Source organism: Enhydra lutris, unplaced genomic scaffold (assembly GCF_002288905.1).
Source record: "Enhydra lutris kenyoni isolate GAN:26980312 unplaced genomic scaffold, ASM228890v2 scaffoldscaffold9, whole genome shotgun sequence".
NCBI classification, from domain to species: Eukaryota; Metazoa; Chordata; class Mammalia; order Carnivora; family Mustelidae; genus Enhydra; species Enhydra lutris.
In genome coordinates, this window is record NW_019154093.1 from 16,882,074 (window position 1) to 16,895,048 (window position 12,975).

General features: G+C 42.8%; 1 protein-coding gene across 1 annotated transcript in view; it reads left to right on the forward strand.

Moving 5' to 3' along the window:
* Window positions 1-9,000: 9,000 nt before the first annotated feature.
* The window catches only part of LOC111143122 (cytochrome P450 4A11-like), a 12,473-nt gene continuing 8,498 nt past the window's right edge, over window positions 9,001-12,975 (forward strand). The window contains exons 1-2 of the mRNA XM_022496613.1: window positions 9,001-9,195; window positions 12,310-12,451. Of these exons, the coding sequence (XP_022352321.1) occupies window positions 9,001-9,195; window positions 12,310-12,451 (337 nt within the window). The remainder of the gene's footprint in view (window positions 9,196-12,309; window positions 12,452-12,975) is intronic.

The following is a 12,975-nucleotide window of genomic DNA, read 5'->3' on the forward strand; positions in this document are numbered from 1 at the left end:
TGTGTTCTCCTCATGAATTTTGATGGATTCCTGTCTCACATTGAGGACTCTCATCCATTTTGAGTCTATTTTAGTGTTTGGTGTAAGGAAATGGTCCAGTTCCATTCTTCTGCATGTGGCTGCCCAATTTTCCAAAGACCATTTGTTGAAGAGACTGTCTTTTTTCCATTGAACATGATTTCCTGCTTTTTTGAAGATGAGTTGCCCATAGAGTTGAGGGTCCATTTCTGGGCTCCCTATTCTGCTCCATTGATCTATGTATCTGTTTTTGTACCAGTACCTTACTGTCTTGATGCTTACAACTTTGTAATAGAGCTTGAAGCATGGAATTGTGATGCCACCAACTTTGACTTTGTTTTTCAACATTCCTCTGGCTATTGAGGGTCTTTTCTGGTTCCACATAAATGTTGGGATTATTTATCCCATTTCTTTGAAAAAAATTGATGATATTTTGATAGGGTTTGCATTAAATGCATAGAATGCTTTACGTAGCATAGACATTTTCACAATATTTGTTCTTCCAATCCATGAGCACAGAAAGTTTTCCCATTCTTTGTGTTTTCCTCAATTTCTTTCATGAGTACTTTATAGTTTTCTGAGTATGGATTCTTTGTCTCTTTGGTTAGATTTATTCCTAAGTATCATATGGTTTTGGGTGCAATTGTAAATGGAATTGATTCCTTAATTTCTCTTTATTCTGTCTTGCTGTTGGTGTATAGAAATACAACTGATTTCTGTGCATTGATTTTGACACTGACACTGTATTGAATTCCTGTATACATTCTAGCAGTTTTAGAGTGGAGTCTGTTGGGTTTTCAACATAAAGTATCATATCATCTGCAAAGAGCAAGAGTTTGACTTCTTTTTTTTTGCCAATTCAGATGTCTTTTATATCTTTTTGTTGCCTTATTGGTGAGGCTAGGACTTCTAGTACTATGTTGAATAGCAGTGGTGATAATGGACATCCCTGCCATGTTCCCGACCTTAGCAGAAAAGCTCTCAGTTTTTCTCCATTGAGAATGATATTCACTGTGGGTTTTTCATAGATGGCTTTGATGATATTGAGATATGTACCCTCTGTCCCTACACTGTGAAGAATTTTGATCAGGAAAGGATGCTGTACTTTGTCAAATGCTTTTTCAGCATCTATTGAGAATATCATCCAGTTCTCATTTTTTCTTTTATTAATGTACTGTATCACATTGAGTGATTTGCAGATGTTGAACTAAGCTTGCAACACAGGAATAAATCCCACTTGGTCATGGTGAATAATCCTTTTAATGTACTGTTGGATCCTATTGGCTCCTATTTTGGTGAGAATTTTCTCATCTGTGTTCATCAAGGATATTGGTCTGTAATTCTCCTTTTTGAAGGGGTCTTTGTGGTTTAGGGATCAAGGGAATGCTGGCCTCATAAAAGGAGTTTGGAAGTTCTCCTTCCATTTCTATTTTTTGGAACAGTGTCAGGAGACTAGGTATTAATTCTTCTTTAAATATTTGGTAGAATTCCCCTGGGAAGCTGTCTGGCCCTGGGCTCTTGTTTGTTTGGGAGATTTTTGATGACTGCTACAATCTCCTTACTGGTTATGGATCTGTTCAGGTTTTCACTTTCTTCCTGGTTCAGTTTTGGTAGTTTATACATCTCTAGGAATGCATCCATTTCTTCCAGATTGTCAGATTTGCTGGTGTATTGTCGCTCATAATATGTTCTTATAATTGTTTGTATTTCCTTGGTGTTAGTTGTGCTCTCTCCTCTTTCATTCACGATTTTATTAATTTGGGTCCTTTCTCTTTTCTTTTTGAGAAGTCTGGCCAGAGGTTTATCAATCTCATTAATTCTTTTAAAGAACAAGCTCCTAGTTTTGCTGATTTGTTCTACTATTCTTTCGGTTCTTATTTCATTGATTTTTTGCTCTGATCTTTATTATTTCTCTTCTCCTGCTGGGTTTAGGCTTCTTTTGCTGTTCTTTCTCCAGCTCCTTTAGGTGTAGGGTTAGGTTGTGTACTTGAGACCTTTCTTGCTTCTTTTTTTTTTTTAATTTTTAAGACATTTATTTATTTGACAGATAGAGATCACAGGTAGGCAGAGAGGCAGGAGAGGTAGGCAGAGAGAGAGGAGGAAGCAGGCTCCCCGCAGAGCAGAGAGCCCGATGCCGGGCTCGATCCCAGAACGCTGAGATCATGGCCTGAGCCGAAGGCAGAGGCTTAACCCACTGAGCCACCCAGGTGCCCCCCTTTCTTGCTTCTTGAGAAAGATTTGTATTGCTCTATACTTTCTTCTCAGGAGCACCTTTGCTGTGTCCCAAAGATTTTGAACAGCAGTGTTTTCATTTCTTTTTTTCTTTTTATTTCCATTCAGTCTTTAGTAGGATGTTATTTAGCCTCCATGTATTTGGGTTCTTTCCAACGTTCCTCTTGTGGTTGAGTTCTAGTTTCAAAACATTGAGGTCTGAAAACATTCAGGGAATGATTCTAATATTTTGGCTACTGGTTGAGGCCTGATTTGTGACCTATAGGTAGATGTGATCTATTCTGGAGAATGTTCCATGGGCATTAGAGAAGAACGTGTATTCCTTTTTTGGGGGATGGAATGTTCTGAATATATCTGGGATGTCCATCTGGTCCAGTGTGTCATTTAAAACCCTTATTTCCTTGTTGATCTTTTGCTTAGATGATCCGAACTTTTCAGTGAGGGGGCTGTTAAAGTCCCCTACTCTTACTGTATTATTGCTGATGTGTTTCTTTGATATTGTTATTCATTGGTTTATAGAATTGGCTGCTCCCATGTTAGGGGCATAGATATCTAAAATTGTTAGATCTTCTTGTTGGCTGGACCATGATGTAGCCTCCTTCCTCATCTATTATTTTAGTCTTTGGCTTAAAATCTAATTTATCTGACATAAGAATTGCCACCCCAGCTTTCTTTTGATGTTCATTAGCGTGGTAGATTGTTTTCCACCCCCTCACTTTAAATCTGGAGGAGTCTTTGGTTCTAAAATGAGTTTCTCGCAGCAGCATATCGATGAGTCTTGTTTTTTTATCCATTCTGATACCCTGTGTCTTTTGACTGGGGCATTCACAGCCCTGTATCCCTGAAGCAAATAATCCATTATATGTTAACTTAAAAATAAAATAAAAGAAATAAATATTTACATTCAGGGTAGCTATTGAAAGATATGAATTTCGTGCCATTGTACTTCCTGTAAGGTGACTGTTGCTGTAAATTGTCTTGTTCCTTTCTGGTCTGTTACCTCTAGGCTCTCTCTCTGCTTAGAGGACCCTTTTTAAAATTTCCTGTAGGTCTCTTTTGGTGTTTGCAAATTCTTTTAGTCTTTGTTTGTCCCGGATGCTTTTTATGTCTCCTGTTTGCAGTGACAGCCTAGCTTGGTATACTATTCTTGGCAGCATATTTTTCTCATTTAGTGCTCTGAATATATCATGCCAGTCCTTTCTGGCCTGCCAGGTCTCTGTGGATAGTTTTGTTGCCAATTTAATATTTCCACTGTTGTATGTTACAGACTGCTTGTTCTGAGCTCTGTCACTGAGACTTGTAAGTTTTACTATTAGATGAGAGCGTATGGACCTACTTTTATTGATTTTGAGGAGGGATCTCTGTGCTTCCTGGATTTTGATGCTTGTTCCCTTCGCCAAATTGGGGAAATTCTTTGCTGTAATTTGGTCCAATATACCTTCTGCCCCTCTCTCGCTTTCTTTTTCTCCTGGGATCCAAATTATTCTGATATTGTTTCATCTCATGGTATCACTTCTCTCTCGAACTCTCCCCTCATGGTCCAGTAGTTGCTTATCTCTCTTTTTCTCAGCATCTTTTTTCTCCATCATTTGTTCTCCTTTATCACTAATTCTCTCTTCTGCCTCATTAATCCTAGCAGCAAGAGCCTCCATTTTTTATTGCACCTCATTAGTAGCTTTTCTTTAATTTCAACTTGGTTAGATTTTAGTTCTTTTATTTCTCCAGAAAGGGATTTTATATCTTCAGAAAGGGATTCTGTAGTATCATTCACGGTATTTTCAAGCCCAACTAGCTCCTTGATAATCGTTATTCTGAACTCTTTGAAAACAAATAACCAAACAAACAAAACCTATAAGCCTATGTCCAAAGAAAAAGAAAAAGAAGAAAATAAAAAGGAGACTGATTTAAAAAAAAAAAAGATTAAAGGAAACAACAACAAAAACAAACAAACAACAACAACAACAACAACAACAACAAAAAAAAAACAAAAAAACTGAATCCAAAGGGGGGAAAAAAAAAAAAAAAAAAAAAAAAAAAAAAGAAAAGAAAAAAGAAAATAATAGAAAGAAAGAATGCCTGTTCCTATTTCCACCAGAACTGTACTGACTCTTTGGAGCACTCTATGGTCAGCAGACTTGGTACATGCATGGGGACTGCGTTCATCTTCTGTGGGAGAGACCGACTGAGCTTGCCCACAGTCAGACCTGCCCTAGTAAAGATGCCCCTGCCAGGAGCAGGGTAGCAAGGTTTGGTGTAAGCATCTCCAGCCAACACTAGGGGTGCAGTGTTACTCACTGAAGTCTAACCATGTTGGTGACAAGGGGGAAAGTGGTACCACCCCACCTTCTAATCTGGGTAGGGCATCCCTTGCCTACCACTGTTCAGGAAGCCCTCATAGAAAAGCAAATAATTTCCATTTTGTGTCCCAGGCCTCCATCAGATCCCTGCCCTCACCCCTTCTATGTGCAAGGCTGTTGGCACACTGGGCTCCAGTGTTCTGCATTTAATCTCTGGCATTTGGCTGGGATTCAAAACTCCATTTTTTTTCCTTCCCCATGTGATTTATTTTCTTTATTTACTTACTTCTTTTTTCTTTGTTTTTGGATTTGTTTTTGTTTTTGTTTTTGTTTTATTTTCAGCATAACAGTATTCATTGTTTTTGCACCACACCCAGTGCTCCATGCAATACGTGCCCTCTCTAATACCCACCACCTGGTTCCCCCAACCTCCCACCCCCTGCCCCTTCAAAACCTTCAGATTGTTTTTCAGAGTCCATAGTCTCTCATGGTTCATTTCCCCTTCCAATTTCCCCCAACTCCCTTCTCCTCTCTAACTCCCCTTGTCCTCCATGCTATTTGTTATGCTCCACAAATAAGTGAAACCATATGATAATTAACTCTCTCTGCTTGACTTATTTCACTCAGCATAATCTCTTCCAGTCCCGTCCATGTTGCTACAAAAGTTGGGTATTCATCCTTTCTGATGGAGGCATAATACTCCATAGTGTATATGGACCACATCTTCCCCATCCATTCATCCATTGAAGGGCATCTTGGTTCTTTCCACAGTTTGGCGACCGTGGCCATTGCTGCTATAAACATTGGGGTACAGATGGCCCTTCTTTTCACTACATCTGTATCTTTGGGGTAAATACCCAGTAATGAGATTGCAGGGTCATAGGGAAGCTCTATTTTTAATTTCTTCAGGAATCTCCACACTGTTCTCCAAAGTGGCTGCACCAACTTGCATTCCCACCAACAGTGTAAGAGGGTTCCTCTTTCTCCACATCCTCTCCAACACATGTTGTTTCCTGTCTTGCTAATTTTGACCATTCTAAGTGGTGTAAGGTGGTATCTCAATGTGGTTTTAATTTGAATCTCCCTGATGGCTAGTGATGATGAACATTTTTTCATGTGTCTGATAGCCATTTGTATGTCTTCATTGGAGAAGTGAAGTGTCTGTTTTGGCTTGTTTTTAATTTTTTTTAATTCAATTTAGTTAACTTATATGTATTATGAATTTCAAGGGTAAAATTAGTGAATCATTCTTATATATGACACCCAGGGCTCATTACATCAAGGTCCTTCCTTAATTACCTTAATTACCTTAATTACCCAATTACCCCAACTTCCCACCTACCTGCCCTCAAGCAACTCTTAGTTTGTTCTCTATACTTAAGAGTCTCTTATGGTTTGTCTCCCTCTCTATTGTTATCTTATTTTCCTTTCCTTCACCGCAATGAGAGAAATCACACAGTATTTGTCTTTCTCTGACTGACTTATTTTGTTTAGTGTAATGGTTCCATCCACGTCATTGAAATGGCATGATTTGTTTTTGATGGATGAATAATATTCCATATATATATATATTTTTTTCTTTATCCATTCATCTATTGATCTGGGCTCTTTCCATATTTGCACTACTGTGGACGTGTTCCTATAAACATTGGGATACATGTGCCCTTCAAGTCACTACACATATATCCTTTGACTAAATACCTAGTAAAGGGTGGCTCTATTTTTAACTTCTTGAGGAACCTCCGACTTTTTTCCAGAGTGGCTGTACTGCATTCCCACCAACAGTGTAAGAGGGATTCCCTTTCTCTGCATCCTTGCCAACATCTTTTGTTTCCTGAATTGTTAATTATAGCCATTCTGACTGGTGTAGGGGGTATCTCATTGTGGTTTTGATTTGTGTATCTCTAATGAAGAGTGATGTTGAGCATCTTTTCATGAATCTCTTTGTCATTTTTATGTCTTTTTTGGAATGTCTCCACACATCTTCTGCTCATTTCTTGACAGGATTTCTTGTTTTTTGGGATGTTGAGTTTGATGAGTACTTTATAGATTTTGGATAGTAGTCCTTTATCTGATAGGTCCTTTATGAATAATTTCTCCCATTCCATCTTTTGCATTTTAGTTTTGTTGGTTCCTTTGCTGTGCAAAAACTTTTTATCCCAATGAAGTCCCAAGAGTTCATTTTTCCTTTTGTTTCCCTTGCCTTTAAAGATGTGTCTAGGAAGACACTGTTGTGGCTGGGATCAAAAAGGTTGCTCCCTTTGTTCTCCTCCACAGTTTTGATAAATTCCTAGCTCACATGTAGGTCTTTCATCCATTTTAAGTTTATTATGGTATTATGGTATGAGGAAATGGTCCAGTTTCATTCTTCTGCATGTGGCTGCCCAATTTACCTTCGTTGAGACCATTTGTGGAAGAGACTGTCTTTCTTCCATTGGATATTCTTTCTTGCTTTGTCAAAGATTGCTTGGCCATAGAGTTGAGGGTCAAAACTCCAAATCCTGGGGTGCCTGGGTAGGTCAGTAGATTAAGGGACTGCCTTTGTCTCAGGTCATGATCCAAGGATTCTGGGATCAAGCCCTGTATCAGTCTCCCTGCTCACCTGGTGTCTGTACTTTTCCCTCTGCCTCTGCTTCTCCCCTACCCCACCACACCTCTGCTCATGCATTCTCTCTCTGTCTCTCTCTTTCAAAAAATAAATAAATAAAATCCTTAGAAACAAAATAAATAAACTCAAATCTTAAAGGACCCATCTCAGTGTGGACTTGCTCCCCTGCCCCTGAGGAGGATCTTCCCATGCTGACACTTCAGAGTTTTAAAAAATCTGTGTTATAGGATTGTTGTAGGGAAAACACATAGTTCCATGCTCAGTGTCTAGAATATAGTAAACGCTCATAAAATGCTACCTATTAACAAACATTATGCACCCAGTTCTGTAGAGGAAACCGAGGACTCAGGGAGGCAAACCCAGAGTTACATCCAGAATTGCAAGCTAGGCTGTGCCACTTCCAAGCTCTCTCCATAATTGCCCCTCATGTGCTAGGTGCAAAGCTGGTACTGATCCAAGCAAGGGAAGGAGTCAGGCTCCAGAGTCCCTAGGCCTGGGCCAGAGATGGACAGAAAGCAACCATAGAAATGGAGGAAAGTTGAGAGGCATGGGTAATGAGGTTACACACACTTGGGTTTGGACAGGAGTCCAGGACTTAGGGGGAAATGGAGAGAACTGTGGCCCCATGGGTTATGTAATAAATCTCCTGTCACAAGGTAAGCCACAGGAGGAGGGTGTAGGAATAACAAGGTAGATGGTGAGGAACAAGACAGGAGGAAAAGCTGCCTTCCAAAGAACTCCTGACAAAAACATCTTGTTTTCCTTTCAGAGTTATGAGCTTGGAGTCAATTTGGGTAAAGAGAATCAGGAATAAAGTGAAGCTGAGATACCTACTTGTCCTCCTCAGATGTGCTTTCATATGCTCTACATGAGCGGGTCAGTGCCCATCCCTCATCCTACCACTCTTCACCTGGTGAATTCCTATTCACCCTTCAGGATCCCATTCTTGTTTTTAGCTGTCTCCTTCCTGGGTGGGCCCACCCCCATTCATTCTTTCACTACAGGCCTTATCATGTTTTCCTGTACTATGTTAGTTCTCTGCCTTTACCTCCCAGACTGTGAGCTCAGGAAACATTTGCTGAGTGCATGAGTGAGTAAATGCATAACCAAATGAGCATTCCTGGGAGGACCTTGGGAAGGGGATGATTATCCCCTTAGAGAAGGAGAACCTGAGGCTCAGAGAGTATGACTGGCTGGCTTCATATGTCATCAGCGAGCCCTGCACTGGGCCTCCTGAGTGTGAGGTTGGGGATCTGCCTGCAGGCACAGTCAGCGCACATCACTGAATCATGGAGTATGACAAGTGTGGAGAATAATGCAGAGGCAGCTGAGGCAAACAGTTTGGAAACCCTGACTGTAATCCCAGCTGACACTCTCAATGGTGGTTTTCCTCTGGTCACATCACTTTAGCTCTCTGTAAGTGTTTTCCTCTCAGAAATGGGATAATAATCAAACCAAACCCACTTCCTGAATATTTGGTAATCTAGACTGTGAAGTTTTTGCAGACAGGATTCATGTCTGCTGTCAGGATTCATGTTTGCTGGCAGCTGTGTCCCGCATATAGCACCTGCCTGGCACAGAGTTGGTGCCCCTGAAATATTTGTTGAATAACAGGGAGAGGAGAAAGTGGGAATGTGCCTAGCCATTATCTCTGTCTGCTGAGAAAGCTTTCCTCCCACAGTTTCCCATCCTCACAGTTAATGAACTTTAGAAGTACAGTCTAAGCCCTGCCCTCACCCTTCACCCTCCCTCCAGGTGGGCAGGGCCATCCTCCCCTGACTGTCTGGGCTGGGATACTCAGGGAAGGTCAGCAACAGTCAGGGACAGTCAGGGAAAGTCAGCACCATGAGTGTCTCTGTGCTGGATGTCATCAGATTCCTGGGCGGTGTCTCTGGGCTCCTGCAAGTGGCCTCCGTGCTAGGGTTGGTTTTGCTGCTGCTCAAGGCAGCACAGCTATACCTGCACAGGCAGTGGCTGCTCAGAGCAGTCCAGGAGTTCCCGTCCCCTCCTTCCCACTGGCTCTTCGGGCACATGCATGAGGTAAGAGGGGCTGGAGGGGAGTGGGAAGGCTGGGCATCCAGGGCTTTGGAGCATCATCCTGGTCATCAGATGTATCCCACATAGGTTTCTCGTGTGACTAGCACATGTGCCTTGGGGGAACACCCAGCTTACTGCTCAGATCTTGGCTCCTCATTCCACTCTCAGGAGCTCCCTGCTGGAAGGAAGCCTTTGCTGGTGCCCTCAGGCTGGTCTCACCCTTTTTCCTTAAGTAGATCTGCAGGTTGTAATGCAGTCCTCCTTCCTGATTGCGCACCGGAGAATGTGGCAAAAATAAGCGCTCTGCAAGAGAAAGGGAGCAGGGGTTGACAGTAGAGAAGACTGTCGCCGCAAACAACTGCTCAGTCCCGTATTTATTAGAAACAAGATAACAACTAACAAAGGAGCAGAAGAGGGTTATACATTAACCATATGCTTTGTAGATAAATAAGAAAGAATATGAGTTATAAATTTTTACAAATCTTATAGATAAGCAAGGAGAGTAGGATATATATATATATATATCGTTAAGCAGTATAGAATTTATGATTGAACAAGAACATTTAAGGGGATTATCTTGATAACTGATTAACGGTAGGCTGTCTCTGAGGCAGGGGAGTAACATCCAAAAATGAAGCAGGCGGTATTCCACCCTGAGCAGGGCCAGGAATTCCCGGCTGCTTGGCTTCCAAGACGTAAATCATCCTCTCCCCAAGAGACCTGTTGCTAATGCATGTTCTTCTTAAGGTAACATTTAAGCATGCTTGCCAGGCTAGTTCAATTTCTCGTGGGTTATATTTTAAGCACTACCTTGTTTTGAGAGACGGTTACACTGCACCTTAAGGATGATGGCTGTTCCTTCCTGAGTCTTCCCCTCCTAGCTGAGGAGCCCGAGCTCCTCTCTCAGAACACCCTTCCTGATGCTCCCCTGTCCTGGCCACTCAATCCCATCCTTGAAGCCTAGCCCTGAGCTGCTTGGGAACACAGACAGCAGAGGGGTTCACAGCTTATGGAGACCATAGACAGGAATCGGGGGTCAGGTCCCTGGAAAACAGGCTCACCTGCCAGATTGGGGGTCATGTCCGGTGCAAGGAACCAACCAGCTTGGTTTGCCTGAGACTATGAGATGTTCCAGACTGGTGATTTCAGTGTTAAAACCCTGACAAGTTACTGGCACTCATGAGAGAGAAGTTTTCCAGGATGGGGCAGATAAAGAGTATTGACATTGAGTTGCACCATTAAAAGAATCTGTTTACCTCCTAGTTCTCCTTCCCCAACCACAGTACTGTGGGTTCCTTGGGCTGAGGATGTCACCTCCTTCCAGTACCCAGTTACCAGCACAGAGCTGACCCCAAGAGATGCCTGAGCAGGTTGTGGAATGACAGAGGAAGGAGCAGCTTGCAGCTAGATTGGAGATGGTACTTACTCTCCAGCTCTGTCAGTACTGGTCCTTCAGCAGGGAATCAGCAAGTGGGGACATGTGAGGAGGGTCTGTCTTGTGGTGTGTGGATTGAACAAGCCTAGCCCGGGGATGTTGCTGAGGAAGTCAAGCAATTTCAGCTGAATGGAGCCAAAGACAGAAACTTCACATCAGCCACAGGGAGATAGTCATAGGCCAGTTTCTTCATGCAAATTGTTGCACTGATGACTTCCAGATTATCCATTTGGAGAAATTGAGACCTTTTGTTAGATGCAGTTGTCACCTTTCTGAGCTAGGATTTGACCTAAGCAACCACTAAAATTTCCTCCACTGACTCCCATTACACGTATGGTATGGAGACTCTGTAAGCACATGAGTTCTACTTCCATAACTCCTATTACCCCCAGTGCCCAATCAGCCCTCAGCTTCTACTGGCCTAATATATTGCAGCCAGATTTTCTTCCTCCTACAAATCTGAGACTTCATTTATTCAGTACCTCTGTTATTGGCTAAGTCAGGAATTAGACTGCCATGTGCAGTAGGTTAAAGCTAATCTTTCAGGCCAGGTGACAACTGACATATGAGACAGGGAAGCATATGGGCTCTGAGCCAAGCTACCTGGATTCTACCCTAGCTCTGCCAATACTTCAAATACTTGCTCTATCCCTCTGTTTCCTCATCTGTAAACTGGGGATGAAGATGATGATGATGAGTATAGTCCTGTGTCAGTTATACTAATCTCCGAATGTCACCTGGCACAGACCAAAGGTCACAGTTATACTCTGATTATAAAAATTAAATACAATGGTAATGCCTATAAAGGACAAGCATGTTTGTAGGTTACCAAACCTGCTGCACTAAATAGGGCTGAAATCAGTCAGGAACCATGAGAGGGGAACTCCTGTATGGAAATCCACGACTGAACACCCTCATCTTTTCCCAGATCCTCCCCCCTGTCTTGGAGACTACATGTCAGCACAGCCCACAGCACCTGACAATTGATTGCCTGTGCTGACCCTTTATTTTCTGCCCACTGTCATGGTATCTCACTTGGGGACATTTTTTTGTGACCCCAGTTCCCAGGAGGAGGCAGGTGAAACAGCTGTCGTGGACCACTGCCTGTGTCCAGTAGACACTGCGTATCAGCCTACGGAGTTACTGCCACGGAAACTATGGGCACCATCTCCTCTATGAGTCTCAGTTGGTCCTGAGCACACCTGCTCAGGAAGAGATGGCTGTCCGAAGCAGTTGTCTGGAAAGTTGACAGACCAGTGGGTGTCAGAGTGACTCAGAGAGAGAGGAAGCACCAGGCAGAACAGGGACCCTGGAGGATGAGGTGACACAACTTCATGGTAAGAGGCTCCCACAATGCAGTCCCTGCACCAGATCCAAGGAGAAGGGCGGCTGCAGCGATGGACATGACCTGGGAACACAAAGATACCTCCTTAAGTCATTGGACTACACTTCTCAGTGTAGGGCCTGATTGAGTTTCCCACCTCTACTCCCACTAGAACATAAGTTCCATGAATCTGGAACCCCTATCAGAGCTGTGCTCCTCAGAAACATTTCCAAACTCCTAATTACTGCTGATATCCAGAACTATCTCCATGTGGCCATCCTACCCTCCACTACCTCTCCAAGCACTGGACCTAAAGAGGAAGCAAGGTTTTATTGATTTGTCTTTCCCTTGGTTACAGCTCCAAAATGGTCAGGAGCTACAAGAGCTTCAGAAAAGGGCAGAGAAATATCCATGCACCAGTCCTCGCTGGCTATGGGGGAGCGAGGTTAGCCTCGTAGTCTATGACCCAGACTACATGAAGCTGATCCTGGGGCGATCTGGTGAGTGCAAACCCACTTGTCTGTTGGAGGGGTTCTTCCCTCTTGGATACATTCCTGGGGTACTGTGACATTTCAGGAAAGACTGCTGACTCAGTCATAAATATCTGATCCTCTACCTGCCATTCTTCCAGCCGAAGACCAGCAGAAACCCAAATACAGTTACTCAATTTGAAAGTTTAAACACATGTAAGGAATTACCTCTTTTGCTTTCTCCTTCCTTCCTTCCTTCCTTCCTCTCTCCCTCCCTCCCTCCCTCCCCCACCCCTCCCTCCCTCTCTCCTTCTATCTTTCTTCCTTTCTTTCTCCTTCCTTCCTTTCTTTCCTCTCTTTCCTCCTCTATTTTTCTCTCTTTTTTAAAAATTTAATTTAATTTCTTTTCAGTGTAACAGAATTCACTGTTTATGCACCACACCCAGTGCTCCATGCCATACATGCCCTCCATAATACCTACCACCAGGCTCCCCCAACCTCCCACCCCCACCCCTTCAAAACCCTCAGATTGTTTTTCAGAGTCCATAGTCTCT